Below are 25616 nucleotides of genomic sequence, written 5' to 3' on the forward strand. Positions count from 1 at the left end.
GCCAAGTTGCCCAGATGGGTCTTGAACCCGCAGGCTCAGGCAATCCACTCACCTCAGCCTTCCAAAGGCGTGGGATTACAGGCTGAGCCACCTAGCCCAGTTGGCAATGAGACCTGAGGGATGACGCAAGACGAAATGCAATGACATTAAGGCAATCACTTTAAAGTCATTGCATTTCATCTTGTGTCATCCCTCAGGTCTCCCACACAACATGGCTGACACCTACCCCTCCACTAGCAGAGAGTGAAAGTCACTTCTGGATCCCTCCTTCAATTACTGCCCACCTTGTTGCGCTCCTGCTGTATGCTGGACAGAGAGTCTTCTGAATTCACAGCACTTCCTGAGACCCTGCCTCTCAGCATCATCCCTATTCTGATGATGGTGTAAGTGTGCACGCAACAGAGAATGCATTAGCAGACAGTGGTGCAGATTCCTGGGTTCAGCACAAAGTACTCCCCAGGGACCTTGGTTTTCTCCAGCAGGGTACAAATCATGGATCTGGAGCCTTTGGATGTCCTTGTGTTGTTGCACAAATCAGCATTAATTTTCTTTCTTTCTTTTTTTTTTAACTTTTAAATATTTTATTTTAAAGGTGTAAGGTACAATTTAGGGTTAGGTATACAGATGTTTATTATGCAGGTACCCTTGTTGATGAGGTATGCTACCCCCTCCCCTGGCAGTTTCCCTCAACTGCCAATCCCACTTCCCTCCCCTGGAAGTTTCCCACTACTGTCAATCCCTTTCTTATAGTTTGATACTTGTTCAAAGTCCACTTATGAATGAGAACTTATGGTACTATGGTCTTTGTTTCTGTGATAGATCACTGAGTAAGATAGACTCTAAATTCATCCAAGTTGCTGCGAAACCTATATGGTTGTACTTCTTTATGGCTACATAATACTCTATTGTGTATATGTACCACATTTTTTTATCCAGTCCAGTTTCAGTGGGCAGCATAGTTGGTTCCATGTTTTTGCTATTGTGAATAGTGCTACAATAAACATGTGTGCAGGTCTCTTTTTGGTAGAATGATTTGAGTTCATCTGGGTATATTCCCAATAGAGAGATTGCTTGATCAAATGGAAAGTCAATTTCTAGTTCTTTCAGTAATCATAACACTGTTTTCCAAAGAGGTTGCACTAGTTTGCGTTCCCACCAGCACTGCAGAAGTATTCCTTTTTCTCTGCTTCTTCGCCAGCATCTGTTGTTTGTTTTATTAATGATGGTCATTCTTACTGGGGTTAGGTGGTATCTCAATGTGGTTTCGATTTGTATTTCTCCGATGATGAGTGAGGCTGAACACTTTTTCATTTGTCTGTTGACTGCCCTATATCTTCTTTTGAGAAGTGTCTATTCATGCCTTTTGTTTGCTTTTAATGGGGCTGTTTGTTTTCCCCCCTTTCCATGTGTTTGTGTTCCTTGTAGATCCTAGATGTTAAGCCTTTGTCAGATATACAGTTGGCAAATATTTTTTCCCATTCTGTGGGCTGTGTTCCCACTCTCTTGATGGTTTCTTTTGCTTTACCCAAGCTTGTCAGTTTGATGATATCCCACTTGCCTTATCTCTATGGCCTGTGCATTTCTGGTTTTGCTCAGGAATGGGATGCCAGTTCCAACTTCCATAAGGGTGTGTCCTGCGTTTTCTAAGATTTTTATAGTTTGATGTTTTATGTCTAGGTCTTTGATGCATTTAGAGTTAATTTTTGTGTATGGAAACAGGTAGAGGTCCTGTTTCAATCTTCTGCATGTGACCAGCCAGTTCTCCCAGCACCATTTACTGAATAGGTTCTCCTCTCCCCAGTGATTGTTGTTGGAGGCTTTGTCAAAGATGAGTTGGTTGAGAAATTGAGGTTTTCCTTCCAGAATCGCTACCCTGTTCCATTGGTCCACATGCCTATTCTTGTACCAATACCACAAAGGGAGTCTTTATGGGCAATTGCTTTTGCCAAGACTCTCACACTCTAACCAGTTCTATCGTCATCTTGCCTCTCCCCTGTACAGCTCAATATTTTAAAATGTATTTTTGATGAATGTTTCATGAACAGTACAAAAGATTGTAGATTATTAGGGATGCTTGTGTGAAAGTTTTTTCAATGTCAATTGGTAAAAAAGCAAATAAAATGTGTTTTATGTCTTTTATATCCTCAGTGATTTTCTGTATACTTGCTTTAAAAGTAAAGTTAGTGTTGCTGTGTCTAGCTATAATTTTTGCTGTCTTTATTTCATTTCTGTCTTTATTTCATTGTTTTCTGATTTTGCATTTAGAATTATTATATTTTATTTATTTATTTATTTTTATATTTTATTTATATAGTCACTCTTTGTCATGTGAGTTACTTCTTTTTATATCTCCAGTATTTTCTATTTTTAGTATTTTCTTGGTGAAATCTTTCTTTCCTTTAGTATTAACATTTTTACTGAAGTCTAGTTTTTAACACAATAAAATTTACCTTGTTTTATGTATATAGGTGACTATCAGTATATTTAAATTTGTGCATCATCACCACAATCTAATGTCATTATTTTATATTTTACTTATTTGTGGAATCACATTTACTATCAGCTCAAGCAGACAGTATACAATTGGGTGTTGATATGAAGTATTTCATAATTTCACAAATATTTACTACTTCTGCAACTTCCAGTGATTGAAATTCATGAGTTTAACTTACATCAATAATATTTTGCTTCATTAATGTTACATTTATTTTAGAACAAAGTTTCTAGTAACAAATTCTGAGAAATTTTAAATATTGTATTTACTGCAGAAACATTTTTCTTTTTGTAGGATTCTAATATGAAACATATTTCTTTAGCACCTTAAAAATTTGAATCTGTTGACTTTTCGCTTTCATAATTTCTAATGCAAAGTGTGTTGTCATCCTTATGTTTTTTTCTTTATAAATCATTTTAGTTCACGTTCATAATTTTTTTAATCAATATTTTTTATTATGATATTGTGGGGTACAATTAAGGGTTAGGTATACAAATATGCTTCATTCAGGCACCCTTGTTGATAAGAGGTGTCTCCCCATCCCCAGACAGATGTTTACTACCGTTAGTCCCATCTCCCTCCCCCCACCATAGTTTCCCACCACTGTCAGTCATTTTCTTATAGTATTACATTGAATGTTCAAGGTCCATTATATGAGTGAGAACATGTGATACTCAGACCTTTGTTTCTGTGAGAGGTCACTCAGTATTATAGATTCTAGTTCCATCCAGGTTGCTGCAAAATTCATGATTTTGTTCTTTTTTATGGCTGTGTAGTATTCTATCACGTATATGTACCACATTTTAAAAATCCAGTCCTCTTTTGATGGACAGCATGGTTGCTTCAGGTTCTTGCTATTGTGAACAATGCTGCGATAAACATACGTGTGCAGGTATCTTTTTTATAGAGTGATTTGAGTTCTTCAGGGTATATCCAGTAGGGAGATTGCGGTTTCATATGGGAGGTCAATATTTAGAGCTTTTAGGAATCGTCATACTGTTTTCCACAGATGTTGTACTAGTTTGCCCCCCCCCAACAGTGTAGAAGTGTTCCTTTTTTGCCACACCCTCTCCAGCAACTGTTATTTTTTGAGTTATTGATAATTGCCATTCTGACTGGAGCTAGGTGGTATCTCAGTGTGGTTTTGATTTGCATCTCCCTGATGATTAGTGAGGTTGAACATTTTTTCATGTGTCTGTTGGCTGCTCGGATGTCTTCCTTTGAGAAGTGTCTGTTCATATCTTTTGCCCATTTTATAATGGGGTTGTTTGTCTTTTTCTTTTCAGCACATTTGAGTTCCTTGTAGATCCAAGATGTTAAGTCTTTGTCAGACCTGGAGTTGGCAAATACTTTTTCCCAGTCTGTAGGCTGTCTCCCTGCTCTCTTGATGGTTTCTTTGGCTTTGCAGAAGCTTGTCAGTTTAATGAGGTCCCACTTGTCTATCTTATCTCTTATGGCCTGTGGGTTTCAGGTTTTGTTCAGGAATTGGATGCCAGTTCCAATTTCCATGAGGGAATGTCCTTCATTTTCTAAGGTTCTTTTGGTTTGAAGTTTTACATTTAGGTCTCTGATCCATTTAGAGTTAATTTTTGTGTATGGAGATAGATAGAGGTCCTGTTTCAATCTTCTGCATGTGTTCAGTCAGTTTTTCCAGCACCACTTACTGAATAGGTTCTCCTCTCCCCGGTGGTAGGTGGTGGAGGCTTTTTTGGAAGATGAGTTGGTTGAGAAATTGAGGTTTTGCTTCCAGAATCTCAATTCTATTCCATTGATCTATATGCCTGTTCCTGTACCAACACCAAGCTGTTTTGATTATTGTAGCTTTATAGTAAAGTTTGAAGTCTGGTAATGTGATACCACCTGATTTGTTTTTTTTGCTGAGGATTGTTCTGGCTATTCTTGGTCGTTTATGTTTCCATATGAATTCATGTGTTGTTTTTTCTAGGTCTGAGAAGAATGTTGACCCTAGGAATCCTCCTCCCTCCCCCCGCCCCGCCCCCGTCCTTCTTCTAGGTTTCTTTTCTCAGTGAGAGATCCTGGTCCAGACTGATGGGCCTGTGTGAGGCCTGGAATCCGGTCCCACAGAGTCCATGGGACTCCCAGAAACTGCCTTCTCTCCTCTTTGCTGTCTGGTTCTTTGAGGAACACAGGGTCATCCAGTCCTAATGTCAAGTCTCTTTCTTCCAAATCCTGCTTTCCAGTGACTGCATGGTATGGGTGGACCTTCCATTCTGGAACCCAGCTCTTAGGCTTAGTAGGGGCTGTATGCCTGTGGGGTCTTGAGACAGGATGTACAATGAACTCCACTTTCTGTGTCTTCAGTTTTCTTTTTCCTTTCCTACATCTTCCCCTATTTGGAAGACTCATGCTGGATGGAGAAGGTTGAATTGGGGAGACCTCCATGACGCTGGGGAGAGAGGCCACCGAGTGGCTGAGCTGGGCTCCCCAGAGAGCAGCCAAATTGCCAACAGGGGCCCATGTCTGCCAGAGTGAGCAGGAACTCAGAAGTGCAGTCCTGGAGCCTGCCCAAGCTTTCCTTTCCGTGGAGTACGTGGGTTGTCACTGTAAGGATGTCTTTTGCAGGAGTCTTAGGGGAAGACCCCCAACATTAAGCCTGGAAAGTGAGTTGTGCAACACTCTCTTACAAATGAATAGCTAGGTCAATGCTACATCTGCCTGACCACTCCAGCAACTTGTTGGGGGGAGGGGTGGTTGCAGTTTCTGTTGACTCCGCCCCTCCCACATACAGACCAAGAAAGGAAGAGGGAGCAGATTCATTTGAGTTGTTTATAGAACCTGGATATTAGGCCTTTGTTGGATTCACAGTTTGCAAACATTTCTCGCAGTCTTGGTCTGCCTCTCGACTCTTTTGATGGTTTCTTTTGCTGTGCAGGAGTTCTTCAGGTTGATTAGGTTCCACTTATCAATTTTGGTTTTTGGCTGCATTTGCTTTAGAGGTCTTGGTCATGAGTTCATTGCCTAGTCCAATGCTTATAAGAGTATTTCCTAAACTTTCTTCTAGAATTTTTATTCAATAAACGCAATCCACCACATAAAGAGAAGTAAAAACAAGGGCCATATGATGTTCTCAGTAGACGTAGAAAAAGCCTTTGATAAAGTTCAACATTCCTTCATGATAAAAAACCATCTAGGAATTAAAGGACCATTTTTCAAAATAATTAGAGCCATCTGTGAAAAAGTTAGAGCTAGCATCCTACTTAATGGGCAGAAGTTGGAAGCATTCCCCCTAAGAACTGGAACAAGACAAGGTCTCTCACTCTCACCATTCCTATTTAACATAGTGCTGGAAGTTCTAGTCACAGCAATCAGGCAAGAGAAAGTAAGAAAAAATATTCAAATTGGAGAGAAGGAAGTTAACTTATCCCTCTTCACAGATTGTGTCATGCTATACCTATAAAACCCTATAGGTTCACCAAAAGACTCCTAGCACTCATTAAATGACTTTAGTAGGGTATCAGGACACAAAATAATGCTAAAAATATGTTGAATTCCATACATCAACAACAAACAGGATGAGAACCAAATCAAGAACACAATCCCATTCATGTTAGCCACAAAAAGAATAATATGCCTCATAAGACATCTAGCCAAAGAGGTGAAAGATCTCTACAATGAGAACTACAAAACACTGCTAAAAGAAATCAACGATTACACAAACAAATGCAATAACATCCCATGCTCACGGATTGGAAATCCCTATTGAATCACCAGCATCCTTTTTCACAGATGTAGAAGAGACAATACTTAAATTCATATGGAGGGAAAAAAGAGCTCAAATAACCAAAGGAATCCTAAGCACAAAGAACAAAACTCGAGGCATCACATTGCCAGACTTCAGACTTTGATACAAGACTATAGTAACCAAAACAGTATGGTACTGCTATAAAAATAGACACATCGATCAATGCAACAGGATAGAGAACCTGGAAGTGAATCGATTGGCCTACCAACAACATCTTTGAGAAAGTTGACAAAAACAAATACTGGGGAAAGAACCCTCTCTACTACAAATGGTGCTAGGGAAACTGGTTAATCATATGCAGAAGAAGGAAGTGGAACACTTACCTGTCACCATATACAAAAAATAATTCAAAATGGGTTAAAGACTTAAATGTAAAGACCCCAAAGTGTCAAGGTCCTTGAAAACCTGGGGAACACTCTCTTGTACATTGACCCAGCAATGAGTTTACGTCCAGTTTCTCAAAAGCAAATGCAGTGAAAACTAAAATTGACAAGTGGGACCTTATCAAGTTAAAAAGTATCTCCACAGCAAAAGAAACTATTAACAGAGCAAAAAGACAACCCACAGAACGGGAGAAAAATCTGCAAACTATGATTCCAACAAAGCCTAATATCCAGAATCGAAGGAACTCGAATGGAAATGCAAAAAACAAATAGCTTCATTAAAAAATGGTCAAATTGGCAGTCACTGGAAACTGCCAGGGGAGGGACAGGGGCGGGGGTATCACATAACATTAATAAAGGTACCTGATCTCAAACCAGGCAAAGTGGGGACTAAAAATAGGTCCAAACTTTACCTATACAATAACCATTTATATACCTAATCCTGGATTGTACCCCACATCTTTAAAATAAAATAAATAATTAAGTGATCAAAGGGCAGGAACAGATACTTCTCAAAGGAGGACATGCAAGCAGTCAACAAACATATAAAATTCTCAGCATCACTAATCATCAGAGAAGTGTAAATCAAAACCACAGTGAGATACTATTTCATGCCTATCAGAATGTCTATTCAAATGTCTATTAAATTATAGTGTCTATTAAAGTCAAAGTAAAGAGATGTTGGCCAGGTTGTGGAGAAAATGCTCCTACACTTTTGGTGGGAATGAAGGAAGGTCAACCTCTGTGGAAAGCAGTTTGGAGACTTATTATCAAAGATCTAAAAACAGATTTACCATTTGACCCAGCACACCCACTACTGGGGATTTACCAAAAGGACTGTAAATTGTTCTATCAGAAAGACTCCCGCACTCATATGTTTATTGCAGCACTATTCACAATAGCAAAAACATGGACCCAATCTAGATGCCCATCAAGGGTGGAATTGACAAAGAAAATGTTGTACAGAGACTCCATGGAATACTATGCAGCCATAAAAAATAACGAAATCATGTCCTTTGCAAAAACCTGGACTTAGCGGGGGGTCATCACTTTATGTGAAGTATCTCAGAAACAAAAAAACTGGACACTGGACACTGCATGATCTCACTTATGACTGGGAGCTAAATACTGACCATGCATGGGCATGAGGATGGGAACCACAGACACTATTAACGTGGGTAGGTAAGAATGGCAAAAAGGGTTTAAAAACATGCTCACCATCTGTTGGACGGGCTCGACGGAAGCCCAGACCTCACCATCATGCAATGTACCTATGTAGCAAACCAGCACATGTACCTCTTTACTCTAAAGAAAACAAAAACCCAAAAGCCCAGATGAATAACTGTTATGAATGTGCGCAACATCCAAATCCCCAGGCACTGCTCTACAGATCACTCATAAGTCATTTCTTTGGTGGCCTCCCATGAACAAGGATGTGCCTATTGTAGATTTAGGTCTACAACCAAATTCTAGCTCCTGATACTATACCTGTTCATTATACACTGATAATATCAATTACAGGCTTATCATCCCAGGTGTAGAATAAAGTAAGGACCCATTCCTCTGCCTACCCAGAGACAACTGCATGATTGACCCTTCTTTTCCTCTCATTTCCTCTTCAAACATTTATATTATGGACTGTGTCTTGGGCTTAAGGAAACCATTGGCCGGATAGCTGGACATGTGAGGCTAGTGGGTGCTGGGTGTGTGTCTGACAGAGATAGGGCCAAACAGCTGAGGGGCCAGACATCGGACAGGCTGTAGACAAGTGACCCTGGATGTCACCAGGACAGAGAAGTGGAACTACAGGTGTGTGCCGCCACACCCAGCTAACTTTTCTTGGTTTATTTTATCATGAGGCTCTCACTCTACCTGGGTGTGAACTTGGACCCTATTGTATCCACAGTGCACAGGCACAACGCAGTGCTTTTCTCTCATCTTCCAGCTTCATATCCAAGGCCCTCAATGAGTGGCTGACCAAAAAGGACATTGCCACCATACTGGACATGAACCTGTCAGGGGTGATTGATGTGACTCTGAGCCTGCTACCCTTAATGAAGAAGGCAAGAGATCGCGTGGTCAATGTCTCCAGTGACTGGGGGTTGGATGTCACTTTGTAGTGGGGGCTACTGCATCTCCAAGTTCAGTGTGGAGGCCTTCTCGGACTCCCTCAGGTATTGAACTGGAACAGGGCAGTCCTCCTGCTTCTGTTCTTCTGGGGAAGACTTTTCCTGGTGATTGCTTAATCACGAACTTTGAAAATCTCTTTTGAGATCTTTTTGACTTCAATTGCAATCTCTCTTCTCTTCTCTTTCTGGATGTGGCTGGTCATTCACTGGGAAGCGCATTTCTGTGGGCCCCAGACCGAGGACTCTAGTTAGTCATCCCATCCTCTGCCCTGGAGGAGGCCCTCAGTCAGGAACTGTCTGAGGCAAAACTGGACGCTGATAATTTTGATCCAGAACCTGCTAAGCAGGACACCATGCTTATGTTACCTGTTCCCGGTTTAGAACACCGTGGACTAAATATGGCTCCAGGGGAGGACTCCAAACACTTCTTCCCATTGCACCATGATATCGGACTAATCAACAGAAACCACACCATCGGCACTGGATGGAATAAGGCTTTCCTCATGTCCAGAAGAAACAGAGCAAGATTGTCTATAATACTGTGGCTTGATCCCCATGGCCAGGAAGTCTCTCCCAGGAGCACTCAGTGAGTATGAGCTACGAAAGACATTCCTCCATAAGGCCATGAGCCTCGCCCTGTCTTGTGGGCTCCTCTTCTCTAGGGAACGAATATTCTAGGCCTCAGGCCCATCCCAGCCGAGCCCATGTCCATAGCCACCATGACTTTCAGTTTCAGGGAGCCCTTGAGGTGGTGGGTGGAGCATCAGAGTCAATAAAACACACACTTGTAGACACTTGTCTGAGTGCCCAAGAAATGTGTCCAAGGATAGCAATAAGGCTTTGTCCCTAACCTAAAACTCTGAGAACTGAGAGAGGGACAAGGAGATCCAGAATCATTTTTGCCATCCTTTTAGGAGTGTGACCAAGTTAGCCATGTGTGCCACAGCAGTCACCAGAGTTGTGGAGGGTTCTGGAGTTGGACGTGGGCTGAGGGATAAAGAATTCTACCTGGCAGCCTGATGAGGAGGGTGGGAAGGACTCCTGGAAGAGGGAGTGGTGTTAGCATGAGCTGATCATCTACACTGTGGAGTCCTCCTGGGGTAAAGGACAAGGCCAGGCCTGGAGGAGGAGGCTGGGCTGGTGGATGCGGGAGAGCTTGTGAAGGGTGTGTGGGCCCTGGACGGTTGTTGCTTTTCATGCTGTTGGTGGTGGAACCCCACAGAAGGGATCTACTCAAGGCAGCCACTTGGTCTCATGGGCCTCTAGACACCTGCTGACTGCAGGGAGCAGCATGGCTAAGAGTGTGGGGAACTAAGACTAGGTAGAGGGTGCTCCTCAGAGGACAGCTGGAGTCACTCAGCTGAGAGACGTCCAGGGAGTTTCCTGGGGGTGGGGGGAGTGGAGAAGGGGCAAAGGAACTAGGGACTGTAGGGGAGCTCTGTTGATCCATTGGATGTGAGGGGTAGGAGGTGATGGCATTGAAATGGTGTCTTGCCAGAGAATACATAGGATTCAGAGCCAGTAAGTCTGAATATGGAAAACCTGGAAAGCTCACGCAGAGGCAATGCCATCATCATTAATGTTTCCCACTAGCTGCTGCACTTCTCAGCTTGACAAACTTTCTAGCTTATTCCACCACCATCCCATGTTAGTTTTTTACAGGGTTTATTTGTTTTCTGTGTTTTGCCTCCTTAGACCTCTGAATTCCTGCCCTCCCTGTCTTTCTTGCAGGAGGGAGCTGTCCTTATTTGGAGAGAAGTTCGCTGTGTTTGAACCCCTTTCAAGACCAACGTAACTAAAAGATTTTGCAGAACTTCCAGAAGTTGTGGGACCAGGCCAGCCCTAAGGTCGAGGAGAGCAAAGGCAAGAAACTTCTGTCATCCTGTAAGTGAACTGCAGACTTGAGGAGAGAAGCAAACCCTCATCTGGTCCTGGGTCCATCATGAGGCCTCCAACACCATCAGGACCGGTTCTGCTGGTGAGCGGGGAAGCACAGTCTTCCTACAAAGGGTGTCCTTTACCCCCATTTTCATTGTCACCTGTCAGCAACTAGACACCTAAAGAATGGCTCCAAGCTTTTTAGAAATTGAGACTGGTGTCTATCGGAACACCTCACTGTTTTGGAAACCAGCAAGAGAAGACTCGAGACCTCGTAGGAAACTGATACTAGAGACAGGTGGTTTGCATGTGCTTAGATTTTGAGTGTGGGTAGAGACCTTGGATTTGTGCAGTACAGATATCCCAGGAAGAGAGGCAGAGTGGGTTGAGTGTGGAACTGTTGTTTCTCCGGAGTGTCGGGCTCTCCTCAGAGAATTTGGATGAATTAGATTTGGGGCATTGGCTTTGTGGGGAGCAAGAGTTCTTAGAAATCTTCCCAAGTTGAACCAACAGCAGTACCAGTTGCAGGCAGAAGTAGGCCTGGATGGTTTCTCATTCTAAACGGACATGAAATCAGCTGAATTACTGGAGCAGCTATGCAGGCAGGGTCTGCCCTTGGTGCTGGACTGCTGGAGCATGCACTGACCGCCTGCCACCCCCACACCCGCTACTCTGCTGGCTGGGACGCCAAGCTTCTCTACCTTCCCATGAGCTACATGCCCGCCTTCCTGGTGAATACCCTCGTCTCCTGGGTGCCTCCAAGCTTAAGGGTTAAAAAAAATTTTCCCTTAAATCGTCATGCACACATAAGGACTTTTTGCATGTTTATGAAATTGGAATATTGTCTGCATAGCTTGTGTTACATTCTATTCTCTCAATGTAGATGAACATATTACAACATATTAATATTTCGACATATTAAAAATTTTTAAGGATATAGTATTTAATGATTTAGAATATTCTGTCCTTAGATGGCAGTACCTATTTAAACCATACTGAGTAGTTGGCTATTGACATTTTATCCTACATTTTGTCATAAATGTCATTTTGGTCTACTTCTCTTTACCTATATCTTTATGAACTTGTATGTTGATTAGATTCTTAGACAAAACATATCTTGGTGAAGGAATAGGATTTCCCATAAGGACTGGACGTGTTTCTCAGCAGGGAAGGCACTTATCTCCCTGGCCAGTTCTTCCAGATCGATGATTGTCACCTCCTGCCCTCATTCAAGGGATCCTCTGATCCTGCTCCCTGAGGACTGGAGGTTCGCAACCCTGTTGGTGTTAAGTCCTTGAGATAGTGTATTTGCATCTTCCAGAGAGATTTTCCCAGAGCCGAGTGAACTTGGGAATGAAGGAGAAGGATGGAGGATGGTCTTCTGGCTGGTTGGGAGGAGAAGGTGACATTTTCTAGGTCAGATGGTAAAGTCTATGTACTAGTGGGTGAGATGAAGCTTGCCTCCTCCTAAAGAGTGCCTGTTAGACTTCTCATGTGTCTTCTGTATAAATGTTGCTCAATATTGATAAAGAATGATATAAAGTCAGTCCCCTGAGGTGAGATACAGGACTATGCTCCAAGTTTTTCAAATTTAGGATTTCAGGTCTCTCTTTCCCACCAAACTGGGTCCAGATATTAGATTTGACTTTTAATTTCTTTTGTCTTTCTTTGTCTCCTCCCTCCCTTCCTCATTCTCCCACTCTTCTGTCTCTTTTATTCCATCAACAGATAGTTGTTGCACACTCACTATAAGGTATCCAGAAAATCTGAAAATGCAGGAGAATGTAGCTAAAGTCTGCAAGGACAACATTAATGTGTAAATAACCAGCCTTGGTTCCCATGTTTCCAGAGTAAAAGTTGGACAATATTTCTTCAACCTGAGTTCCTGCAATATTTCACCTCAAATATTGGGTGAAATGTTCTTTGTCCACCAGGCAGTGGGCTGGGCTCTGAGGACTCCAAAGAGGGAGGCTTAGGTTCTGACCTCCACCTGCTGCAGGATGTGTAGCTCCCAGCCCTGCAGACCCTGTATCATCTCTGTTCTACCTACTGCCCATCTCACATCTATCATGAAGCCCTCACTCTACTGGGGTGTGAACTTGGACTCTAATGCATCCATGCTACACAGGCACAGCATAGTGTTGCTCTGTTGCCTTTCCACTGTTCAGGATTCTGGAGCCTGGTGAGTAATGCAGACATTACACCCTCGACCCCCAATGAATGACTGACCAAAGAGAACTTTGTGACCATTCTGGATGTGAACCTGTTGGGGATGATTGATGTGACTCTGAGTCTGCTGCCCTAGTGAGTAAGGCCAGGGGCCACGTGGTCAATGTGTCCAGCATCATGGGCTGGGTTCGCTTCTTGGTGGGGGCTGTTGTATCTCCTCCAAGCACAGTGTGGAAGTTCTCTCAGCTTCTCTCAGGTAATGGACTTGTGTCCTCCTGCTCTTATTCTTCTGGGAAAGATTTTCCAAGGACGTTCACCTAGACATATCCTTTGAAGACCCTCATTGAGATCTTTCTGTGACTTCATTTCTGACCCCTCTAATCGTCCTCTTTCTGGATGTGGCTGGCCATTCACTGTGTAGCACACTTCTGTGTCAAGGGTGGCAGGAGGAGACCAGGCCATGGAGTTTAATCATCCCTCTGCCTTGAAAGAGGCCCTCAGGCAGAGTTAGACCTGGAAAGTTTGACTCTAAAACTAGTCCCATGCATAGAACACTGTGTGTAAAGTAATACTCTAAGGGAGGCCTCTGAACACTTCTTCCACCTCATCAACAAGGGTACCTGCAAAATGAACATTTGTATACCTAACCCTGACTTCATCCTACATCTTTAAAATAAAAAAAAATGAAAAGAAAACAAACAAATAATAAACACTTCTTCCCAGTGTCCCTTGGTATCCGACTCACCAACGGAATCATGCAGTCAGCATTGGATGGAGCAAGGCTTTCTTCAAGTCCAGAAGAAACAGAGCAAGTATGTCTCCAAGGCTGGCTAAGGCCCTTGAAGCCAAGACAGTGGTGCATGGTGAGTGGTGCTGGGTGATATATAATTGGGAGAGGCATGCGTGAGGGGTGCATGGCGAGTGTGATGGGTGATATATCATTGGGAGGCATGCGTGAGGGGAAGGAGTTCTCATGTCAGCAGGGCACCTGGGCCATCTTCCTCATCCCCTCCACAGAATTCTACTGAGATATTACTCAAGAATCTGGCAATAGCAGGTGGAATGAACCAAGGTATTCTGCTGAAGAATTAGGACCCCATAACGCTCTTGGTGCTCTGATTCCTTGGGCAGCAACTCAAGGTTTTGAGACTCTCAGTCAATTCTGAGGAATCCACACAACTGGGGATGGTGTGAGCAGGTGGAAGAAACCTCAGTCTACACTGTCCCTGCCTTCGGCCCACCTCCTAGGTGTGCTTTTGTGGGGCCCGTCTATACGTCCCACCAGATGGAAATGGCCTGTAGGAAGTGGGATCCCCTCCTCTGAGGTACCTTGGGTAGGGGTAAGAAGACCACTGTCAGCCTGACCGCTCAGACCTCAGGTGCCAGTGCCACAGACATTGACTGGGAAGTGGTGTACTCAACAGGGATCCTGACAGAGGACATAGAAACCTATTTTTGATCTCGTTTGAAACCATGCATTTCTTTGGATTATTTTATTTTTGATTAAAAGTTCACCCATGCACCACGGTTCACACTGTGGTCTCATAGGTCGTAGATTGGACCTATGAGGGGAAGAAGCAGGGGCCTTCCTGAAGGTCAGAGGGTGAAGAGGGATGAGCTGGGGAGGGGTTAGAAGAAGGGAGTTGGATCATCTCTGTGTCTCTCACTCCTTCCTGCCACAGAGTTGGGGGCAGTTATTTTTTTCCCTGGGAAATAGATAGAAGGACTAGCAGGCAAGGAGATGCCACTAAGGGACTGCCAGGCCCAGATGCCTTCCCTGGGGACACTGACACCTTCCTCCCCTCACCAGGACTCTCTGTGGCCCTCAGTGCCTGGCCCTCACTTTAGAGTCATTGCACTTCCCTCTTGTGTCATCCCTCAGGTCCCTCACCTCAGATGCCTCAAACCAACCCCTCCACTGGCAGGGGGGACAGTCACTTCTGGACCCATCTTTCATTTTCTGCTGACCTTGTTGAGCACCTGCTGTATGCTGGACAGAAATCCCTTTGAATTCCCAGCGCTTCCCGAGGCCCCGGCTCTCAATGTCTTCAGTATTCTGATGATGGTGTAAGGGTGCACTCAACAGAGAACACATTAGCAGGCAGTGATGTGGATTTCTGGGCTCAGAACAAAGTATAGTTGGGAGGCACCTCCCCAGGTATCTTGGTTTCTTTCCTCAGCATCAAAAGTGTGGGTATGGATCCTTTAGGGAAATACGTGATGTTGAACAAATGGGTGTTGGATATAAATACAGAAGTGAGGTTGGATTCATGGAAAACATAGATTGAGTTAGTGTTGGGCATGTGAATGCTGGAGATACAAAGATGACCAGAAAGGGTCTTCAAGGACCTCTGAGTCTGTGTGTCCTCTAGTATCAGGCATTGAGTGCCCACCACTTTACCCCACTTGGAAAGAAAGCAAAAGCTTCATATGCAACTGAAGCCTTCACAGTTTCATAATATCCTCTCTTTACACACACACACACACACACACACACACACACACACACACACACACACACACACACAGAGGAACCACACCACCAGGACAAAGGTTACTGATCCATTTATATTTCACCAACGTAAGTTTTCTCTCTTTTTTCTTTTCTTTCTTTTATTTTAAAGATATGGGGCACAATTCAGGGTTAGGTATACAAATGTTCATTATGCAGGTACACTTGTTGATGAGGTATGTCCCCCACTTCCCCAGGCAGATTCCTACTACTGCTAATCCCGCCTCCCCGTTCCCTTCCTGGCAGTTTCCCACTACTGCCAATCCCTTTCTTATAGTATTACGATAATTGTTCAAGGTCTGCTTATGAGTGAGAATATGTGATACTCAGTTCTTTGTTTCTGCGAAAGATCACTCAGTATTATAGACTCTAAGTCTTTCCAGGTTGTTGTGAAGTGTAGGTTGTCAGGAGTTCTGACTCACCTCTAGGAGTTCTCTCCCAAGTGTGAGACAGCTGTGGGGGGTACAAACCCCTGGTCCTCCTTGCTGACCTCCACTGGGTATGGAGCTGCACCGAGGCTAGATCTACCCTCCTTATCATGGTCTGTGAGTCAAGGTGGCCCATGTTGCCACTACAGAACACAAATGGCCTTAAATGTTCGATGTAAACCAGATCATACCCTTCTCCTAGACTCTTGTCAGCTTCTCCATTGTCTTCTCTCCAGGCTTCTCTCCTCAGCAAGGGAGCCTCGTCCAGACCCATGGGCCTGTGCAGGGGATGGAGCCCAGTCCCACAGTGCCTCTGCCTCAGGAGCCACAGAGGCTGCTTCACTCCTTCTTTTGCTGTCCTGGTCCTTCTCAGGAGCATATTGAGTCCCAACCTCTAGTCTCCTCCCCGCCAATCCCCCATCTCCTGCGATTGGTGAGCTCTGGCGTGGGCGGCCCTTCCTTTCTGGAATCCTTCCCAGGTTTAGCAGGGGCTTCATGCATGTGGGACTGGAAACAGGCTGCACAATGAACCCCACTTCCTGTGTTTTCCAGCTCTGCTTCTGTCTTTCCTACTTCTACCTCTCTTCCAAAGATCCCTGCTGGATGGAAGAGGAGCGATGGGTGGGGTCGCCATGATGCTGGGGAGAATGGTCACCAGGTGGCTGAGCTGATCCCAGCAGGGGTCCTTGTGATGAACTGGGGGGCGCCACCAGGGAACGCACCTCCCCAGTGCAGAGGCTCAAAAGCACAGCCTTGATGTCTGGCAAATCTCTCCCTCCCTGGGTGTGTATGGGGTTGGCACTCCAGAGACATCTTGTGCAGGAGTCTCGGTGAAAGTGTAAAGGAAGATAAAAAAATCCCAGGACCCCAAAACTTAAACCTGGAGGGTGGGTCATGCAACACTCTCTTATAATGAATAACTATTCCTAATATTATACAACAACTAGGGCCCGGAGAAAGCTAAAGGACCCCAGGCACTTATACAGGGCTGCTCTCAGATCCCTTTAGTAGCCAATTCTTGATGATTTCCCATAAACCAATATGTGCTAACTGTAACTTTAGGTCCATAACGTAAGTCCAGCCACTAAAACTCGTGTCTGCTCGATTCCACATGGGTAATATCGATTAAAAACTTATCTTCCCAGGGCAGAACAATGTAAGACTCATTCCTCTACCTACATTGCATGACTGACTCTGACATCTGCATGACTGAATCTTCCTTTACTCTTGTTTTCTCTTCCAACATTCACCTTATGCTAGGAAAATATAGACTTACTGGGCACTAACTAAAATCTCACAGGAATGTAACCATCGGCCTTACTGCCTACCTGCCCCTCTTCCTATGTGTTTTCTCCCACTTTCAAGAAACATATAAATACTAAACCTCCTAAGATCTCTTTGGAAAAACAGCCACAGACATGTTGTGGCTCCCATTTTTCTCAGACATACCCTTGAGTTTGAGCAGAGAACCATCTTATGGGCCTGCAGCACCCTGTCCCAGCATGCACATAAAGACAAATTTTGAGTTCCCTCAAGGGAAGTTCCAGGTACCTACCAACCCTGAGAAGTCAATGAACCACTTGAGAAACAAGATGGGCATAGTCACTTGAAACAACAGCCAAAAAAAGTCAGAGTCACCAGAATGCTTGGTTCCCTGTAGACACTCAAGTGAACATCTCCACACATGTCCTTGGGTTGTATGTGAGAAACCTGGACCCCTGCCAATGAGATCTGCTGACACATAGACCTCGGATGAGGGGAACTGAGGGTTAAACTCATACCACTGTTCTTGGTTCTCAATTTCTTCCTGCGGGATCATGAGGCAGTCAAGTCCGTGAGCCAGAGCTAAGATTCTTTTCTACTCATCACAGAGTTTTAGACGTTTCTCCTCTTTAATCAATCAAACATCAGAACATTTTTGAATTCACCTGTGACCTGTAGGTCCCCCTTTCAGATGCCTCTCCTTCTTAAGTAGATCAAGGCATATCCTCCAAGGATAGATGTGGAGTAAGAAGACTGCAACCTCTGTCCCCTCACCTTTAAAAACCTTTACTTGGGAGCCTTTGGGGAGTTTGGGTCTTAACCCTGAGCAATCAATCTCTGGGCTTGGTGCCCTGCAGTAAGTGCTTCACTTCCTCTCCCTGCCATCCCAAATCAGTGTTTGGCTTTGTGATGCCAAGAGGGCAGACCCCAGTTTTGTTCGACAACACCCTAAAGGTGGCTTAATAAGCCTTGATGATAGACTTTTGCCTCAGTCCCTTGTTTTTGTTATCAAAGACTAGAGGGGAGGAGGAGCTGTGTCCAAGCAGGAGAAGCCCTGGAGGAATTTCAGCTTCTGTCTCTGGGTCCAGATGAGGAAATGTCCCCCAGACTCCTCCTTCCTCTGCCTGTCCTCTCTGCGACTTCATGGGATTGATTGCTCCAGACTCTGGCGTGGACTTAGAAGAACCTGTTTCCCCAGGAAAGAATCCCACATACTCTCAAGATTAAAAAGAAACAGTAGATGTGAGGATTGGGAAATGTCTCTGTGCATGGGCCTTGAGGACTCTTGGCTGAAGGGGACTCTGGTCACTGAGAAGGTTCTGGATGTGTGACCAGGCAGGGGAGGGCTGAGGGCAATGGACCCAGCACCCAGGGCTAGGAAAGGGCATCTTCAGGGAGTAAGAAGGTAAACACTGTTTTCTGCTTTCTGTGAGTCAAATGATTCTTCCCTCTGGGAGTTTTCTTCTTGTGGGTTCCCAGTCCCTGTTCCTTCTTTTCTCCTTCTTTGCCCCTGAGGTCAGTCTCCCTTTTGGATCCTGTCTTCCTTTCTGCCCCAGCAAACCTCTATAACAAGAGATGACCTATCCCATCCACTCTATTATCTACTCCTTTTACTCCTAGAGAGACTGATAGTGACCTAGCTTTCTTTGGAGTGATTCTAAGTGCTGGACCAGATTCCGAGGCCGAGAAAGGGTGTCAATTTAATATGCTTCCAAGTAAGGTCTTTCTGTGTTCAGGATCCAGGAGTGTTGGGATAGGAGATGTGGAGAGACAGTTGTGAGCACTGTACTTAGATAATAGTAGTGTGTGTTATGGTGTGTGTGGGGGCACATGTGTGTGCACCTCAGTGTACCCGTGTGTGCACAGCAAGGCAGATAAATCAGGGGTCAAGGGATGCATGCTGAGTGTTGATAGGTTTCTGCTGGGCAGGACATGAGATTTTCATGGTACTTGCCTAAGCAGTTCAAAGAGCAGAGAGGTGGGGCAAAAATAAAAAATGTTGCAGAAAAGCAATGATTTGGAAGGTGTGGAGGCTTAGCTGCCACTACACACCTCTGTGTATTCAAGTCTTCCTGTCTGAACAGGGGTCAGAGTCTCTTTCCATCCCCGGCTGTGTGTGTCTGTCCTCTACAAAGCCATGTGGCTCTACCTGGCGGCCCTCCTGGGCTTGTTCTACCTTGTGCGCTGGTACCGGGAGAGGCAGGTGGTGAGCCACCTCCCAGACAAGTACGTGTTCATCACGGGCTGTGACTCAGGCTTTGGGAACCTGCTGGCCAGACAGCTGGACGCGTGAGGCTTGAGGGTACTGGCTGCATGTCTGATGGAGAAGGGGGAGCAGCTGAGGGGCCAGACGTCAGACAGGCTGGAGATGGTGACCCTGGATGTCACCAAGACAGAGAGCATCGCTGCAGCTGCCCAGTGGGTGAAGAAGCGTGTGGAGAACAGAGGTATACCCAAGTTTCTCAAGTATGTTTGTTCTTCCTTCTGTGTGGAGGGGATGCATCCTGCCTGCTCCCCGGGAAGATTCCCAGAGTGTCTTTAGGTTAAGTAACAATTGCGGTCTAGTATTTCTTGCCCAACAGGCCAGCTTGAACACCTTCTCTTTATATTCCCTGGCCCGTCCTGTGCTTGGAGCACTCTGGTCTTGGAGGGAATGTGCCCAGCTAAGAATCTGCTCTCCAGAATTCTTCTGTATGGTCTCCCTTCCTTTGTAAGTAGATGTTCTGGATTCCATGATGCCGAGTAGCCTGGCTTAGAGATCTGGTCACTTTCTGATGGGTTTTGGAAGAGGAGGAAGTGGGTGGCGGGTGTGCATGGGCTATGGGCTAGGGAGCAGAGCCCATGTTCTCAGAACTTCAGCTTGTTCCTACCCTCGTCCTCCATCACCCTCCACCCAAAGCAAAGACCCTCCCCATTTTCAGAGGAGGACACCAGTGTAAGGACTGATATAGGAAGGCAAAACAAGTACCTTTTCTTTCCATTTTCTTTTAACTACACTACTTTGTCTGTCTTAGGAGAGGAAGAAAATAACATTTGTTTTATTTATCTAAGAATAAATGTACTACGTGATGATTGCGGAAAATGATGACAAGTTGAATCATTAAAAACAAAATTCAGCCGGGCTCGGTGGCTCAGCCTGTAATCCCCCGCTTTGGGAGGCCGAGGTGAGTAGATTGCCTGAGCCCGCGGGTTTGAGACCCACCTGGGCAACTTGGTGAGACCTCATCTCTACAATTAAAAAAAAATTAGCCGGGCATGGTAGCGCACTCCTGTAGTTCCAGCTACTTAGAAGACTGAGGCAGAAGGATCGCTGGAGCCCAGCAGGTTGAGGCTGCAGTGACTGGGAGCGTGCCACTGCACTCCAGTTTGGGCGATAGAGTGAGACTCCAACTCAAAACAAAAAAACAAAACAAACCTCCCCCCCAAAAAAAACCACAAAATTCATCCTTAAATTGCCAATCCACACATAAAAACTTTTTGCATTTTTATAAGATTAGGGTTTTTCTGTATAGTTTATGTAACATTTTCTTATCTCAAGGGAGATATTCTTTTATTCAACATATCTGAAAAAGTTTTAAGATATAGTATTTAATGATTTAGAATACTGTCCTTGACACAGCAGTACTTATGGAGGGTGGCCTTTGGGTCTGTTGGGCGAAGAGGGTGACATTTCTAGGTCAGAGAGTAAAGTCTGTATAAAAGGGAGGAGGATAAGGCTGACATGTCTCCTTCCAAAAGAGCATCCATTGGATTCTCAAGGGCTTTCTCTGGAAATTTTACTCAATATTGATATAGGATAATTCAAAGTCATCTCCTGATGTCATATACAGGACTGTATTCCAGTCCTACCAAAGCTAAAATTTCACATCCCTCTTTCCCATCAGAGTGGACCTAGATATTAACCTTGTCTTTTTTATTCTTATGTCTTTTTCTCTTCCCTCACTTCCTCATTCTTCCTGTCTCCTGTCTTTCTTATTTCATCAACAGATCGTTGTTGAACACTCACTGTATAAGGCGTCCAGAAAATCTGAAAATGCAAGTGAATGTTGCTAACATCTGCAAAGAAAAAAATTAATATGTAACTAACCAGCATTGTTTCTATGTTTCCAGAGTATTAAGTGGCTGGGCTCCAAGGAATTCAAGGAGGGAGGCTCGGGTTCTGTCCACTCGCTGCAGGGTGTGCAGCTCCCAGCCCTGCAGACCCGGTGTTGTCTCTGTTCTACCTCTTCCCCATCCCAGACCTATCATGAGGCCCTCCCTCTCCTGGGGTGTGCACTTGTGCCCTAACGAGTCCTCACTGCACAGGCGCAACACACTGTTGCTCTCTCATCTTCCCACTGTCCAGGACTCTGGGGCCTGGTCAATAATGCCAGCATCTCTGTGTCCATGGGCCCCAATGAGTGGCTGACCAAAGAGGACTTTGTGACCATCTTGGATGTGAACCTGCTGGGGCTGACTCTGGGCTTGCTGCCCTTAGTGAGGAAGGCGAGGGGCCGCGTGGTCAATGTCTCCAGCATCATAGGCCGGGTGTCACTTTGTGGTGGGGGCTATAGCATTTCCAGGTATAGAGTGGAGGCCTTCTCAGACTCCCTCGGGTATTGGCCTAGGATAGGGCCCTTCCTATGTCCTTCTGTTTGTATTCTTCTGAGGAAGGCTTTTCATGGGGTTCACATAATCAGAGCCTTTGAAAACCCTGATAGAGATCTTTCTCTGACTTGATTTGTGACCTCCCTCATCTTTCTCTTTCTGGATGTGGCTGGCCATTCACCTCTTTCTGGATGTGGCCAGCCACTTTCGCGAGTGTACCTGGGTTCTGCTTCAGCATGTGTGTGTTTAGTTAATCTTTTCTCTGTCCTGTATGAAACCTTCAGTCAGAAACTGAGCAGAATTGGACTCGTATAGTTTGTCTCCAGAGTCTGCTAAGCAGAACATGGTGCTCATGTTACCAGTCCCAGGGGTAGAACACTGTACTCAGTAGCACTCTAGGGGTAGTACTTTTATGAGACTGACGACCTTCAGATTATGTAGGGGTAGTACTTTTAGTGGACTTTAAACACTTCTTCCCAATGTGCCTTGGTATCAGTCTTACCAGCAGAAACCACACAGTCAGTTCTATATGAAACAAGGCTTTCCTTGGGTCCAGAAGAAACAGATCAAGACCAGCTACAACAGTGTGCCTTGGTTTCCATGGCCAGGGAGTATCTCCAGGCAGCTGAGACCTGGACTTGGCATGGTCACTCCCTTTTCTTTCTGCATAGAAGGACCTGTCCCCTCCTCTCTGGAAATCTAAAATACTAAAAGCTGGGCCATGCCTTAGGGCCATGGACACACACATGCTGAAGCAGAACCCAGGTACACTCACCAAGCCCGGCCAGGAAAGTCATTCCCACATGAGAAATGTCCAGGCTTGTGGGCTCCTTCTCTAGGGAAGTAGTATTCCTGACCACAGGGTCATCCTTATGTGACTGAGCAGAAGACTAAAGCCAGCATGCAAGGACCACCTTTTCCGGCAGAGCCCATGTTCATAACCATAATGATATTCAGTTGCAGGGAGCCTTAGAGGGCTTGGGGAGAGCAACTGACTCAATAACACACACATGGTTTTAGCACTTGTACAAGTGCCCAAGAAATGTGACCTAGCGTGACAACCAAGAGAGAGGAAAAGGAATCCATAATATTTGTTGCCAGACCTTATAGGGGTGAGACCAAATCAGCCACGGTGGCCATGGCAGCCACCCGACTTGGAGAGAGAGGGTCCTGGAGATTAGGTGTGAGCTGAGAAGTGATGAGCTGTAACTGACAGCCTGGTAGGGAAGGTGGAAAGGGCTCCTGGATGAGGGAGTGGCGTCAGCCTAGGCCAGGGTGAGTATGAGCCAACCACCTGTACTGTGGGATCCTCCTGGAATAAAGGACAAGGTCATACACGGGGGAGATGCTCGGCAGGTGGGCACATAGGGCTCACGGAGGGTCTGTGGACCCTGGAAAGGTGTTGCCCTTCATAGTCTTGACAGTGGAACTCCATGGAAGGGATTTACTCAGGGCAGCCACTTGGTCTTATAGGCATCTAGACAACCACTGTCTGCAGGGAACAGCATGGCAGTGAGTGTGGAAAGCTAAGACTAGGGCAGAGGGTCCTTCTCAAAGGATGATTGCAATTACCCAGTTCAGAGATGCCCAGGAAATTTCCTGGGTTGGGAGATGAGGGAGGGAACTGAGAAGTGCAAAGGAGGTGAAATGGGTAAATCCTGGTCATCCACTGAATATGAGGAGTAGGCAGAGATTGCACTGAAGTGGAGTCTTTCCAGAAAATACATAGGATTTAGAGATAGTGAGTCCAGTGTAGAAAACATGAAAGCCCTTTATAGAGATGCTACCATCATAATTTTTACCCCTAGAACGTTGTACATTATAAATCCCAATTTTGTGGCTTATCTTCTGTTGTGGTGTTTTGTTTTAGTTTTTATTGTTTTTATTTTGCCTATCAAGACCTATCACGTTTTCCCTCTGACTCTGTGCCTTGCAGGAGGGAGCTCGCCTACTTTGGCGTGAAGGTGGCCATCACTGAGCCCGGTTGCTTCCAGACGGGCATGACCAATAAGGATAGCATCCAAAAGATGCATCTGAAGATATGGGACCGAGCCAGTCCAGAAGTCCAGCACCTCTATGGCGAGACGTTTCTGGCATCCAGTGAGTGAGCTATGGACAGCGGGGAGAGAAGCACACCCTTATCAGCCATCCTTGGTCAATGATTAGTGCCTCCACTAGTATTAGGGCTTGTCCTTCAGACTCTGCCTTCCCCACCGAGTTGGGACCTTTAGCTGCACTCTCATGGTAGGTGCAGGGTGGTAAACTGGTTATGTCCAACAAGTTTCCAGGCTTATTAGAACTTGGGACCCATGTCTATCTCTATCCTCATTATTTTGAGGGGCAAAGTGAAGTCAGGGGAAGACACCCATGGACTTATGGGAAGCTGGCTATACAGACAGATGGTTGCATGTACTTAGATTTTGAGTGTGCGTAGAGACTTTCAATTTGTTGAGTCCAGATGTCCCAGGGAGAGTGCCAGACGTGCCTCAGTGTAAAAATAGTTTTCCTTACCAGGGTGAATTCTCCTCAGGGAATTTGAGTGAATTCGATTTGGGGCATTGCTTTGGTGGAAGGGAGGAAAAAGTTCTTAGACATTTTCTATTCTAAGTTGACCCCAAAGTAGGACTGCTTGTAGGTGGAAGTAAGCATGGCTAGCTTCTCATTCCTAACAGAGATGAAAAGAACTGAAAAAACGGAGAAAAAGTGCACAGAGGATCTGTCCTTGGTGACGAACTGCATGGAGCATGCTCTGACTGCCTGCCACCCCCGCACGCGCTACTCCACAGGCTGGGACGCCAAACTTCTCTACCTCCCTATGAACTACATGTCCACATTTTTGTTGGATGTCATGCACCACTGGGGCTCTACAAGGCCGGCCAAGGCCCTGTGAAGCCAAGACCAGGTGCATGGTAGGGGTGAGTGCTGTGTAAGGGGTCATCTGTTATGAGGAGACACATGAGGGTGGAGAGAGGCAGCTCTTAAGTCAGCAGGGCACCTGCCCCACCTTCACCCTTATCCCCTGTACAGGATTGCGCTGAGATATTACTCTGGATTCTGACAATATTAGGTGGAAAGAACCAAGATATTCTGCTTAAGAATGGGGACCCAAGAGTACTCATGGCTCCCTGTTTTCTTAGGCAACCACTCAAGTTTTAAGTGTCTCAGCCAATTCTGAGGAATCCATACAACTGGAGATGGTGTGAGCAGGTTAAAGGATCCTTAGGTCACTCCACACCGTCCCTGCTTCCTACCTGCCTCCTGGGGGGTGTGTGCATTGCCTGGGCCAGTCTACACCTCCCACTGGATGGAAATGACCTGGGAGAAGCAGAATCTCCCCCTCTCAGATGCCCTGGGTGGGATGAGAAGACCACCATCAGCCAGACTCCTCAGATCTCAGGTGCCAGCTCCGCAGGCATTGACTGAGAGGTGGTGTCCTCAACAGGGATCCTGACAGAGGACTCAGAAACCAACCATTGATTTCTCTTGAAGCCATGGATTTCTTTGGATTATTTTTGTTTTAGAATAAAATTTCACCTATGCACCTGGTTTAAACGGTGGCTTTCAGAAAAGGTGAGGTGTGGACCTATGGAAAGAGGCAACAGGTGCCTTCATGGAGGTCAGTGGTTGACAGGGAAGAGCAGGGGAGGGATTTGAAGAGTGAAGTTGGATTACCTCTGCCCTCTCTCAACACATCCTGCCACAGAGGTGATGGTAATTTTTCCCCTTCCAGGGTTTATTAAGTATCCTGGGGCCTCAAGAATAGACAGAAGGAGAAGCAGGCAAGAAGCCACCAATATTGTGCTGGCAGGTCCCAGATACCTTCCTTGGGAACTCTGATGTCGTCCTCCCCTCACCAGCACCCTCTCTGTGGTCCTCAGTGCCTGGCCCTCACTTTAAAGGAACTATGCTTCCCTCTTGGCCCATCCCTCAGGTCTCCCACATAAGAAGGCCAACACCTACCCCTCCTTTGGCAGTGAGTGACGGTCACTTTCAGATCCATCATTCATTGA

General features: G+C 45.4%; 1 protein-coding gene and 1 pseudogene across 1 annotated transcript; both read left to right on the top strand.

Annotated features, from left to right (window-relative positions):
- The window catches only part of LOC103267664, a 23986-nt pseudogene extending 9099 nt beyond the window's left edge, over positions 1-14887 (top strand).
- A 4269-nt stretch (positions 14888-19156) lies between these two features.
- Positions 19157-24496, top strand: LOC103267658 (retinol dehydrogenase 16-like). The gene is given in 4 exon segments (XM_008065241.1): positions 19157-19466; positions 21365-21614; positions 23543-23706; positions 24279-24496. Coding segments are annotated over 4 exon segments (942 nt in total).
- The last annotated feature ends 1120 nt before the right edge of the window (positions 24497-25616 follow it).

Source organism: Carlito syrichta, unplaced genomic scaffold (assembly GCF_000164805.1).
Source record: "Carlito syrichta isolate Samal-C Ts95f unplaced genomic scaffold, Tarsius_syrichta-2.0.1 Scaffold308194, whole genome shotgun sequence".
NCBI lineage: Eukaryota > Metazoa > Chordata > Mammalia > Primates > Tarsiidae > Carlito > Carlito syrichta.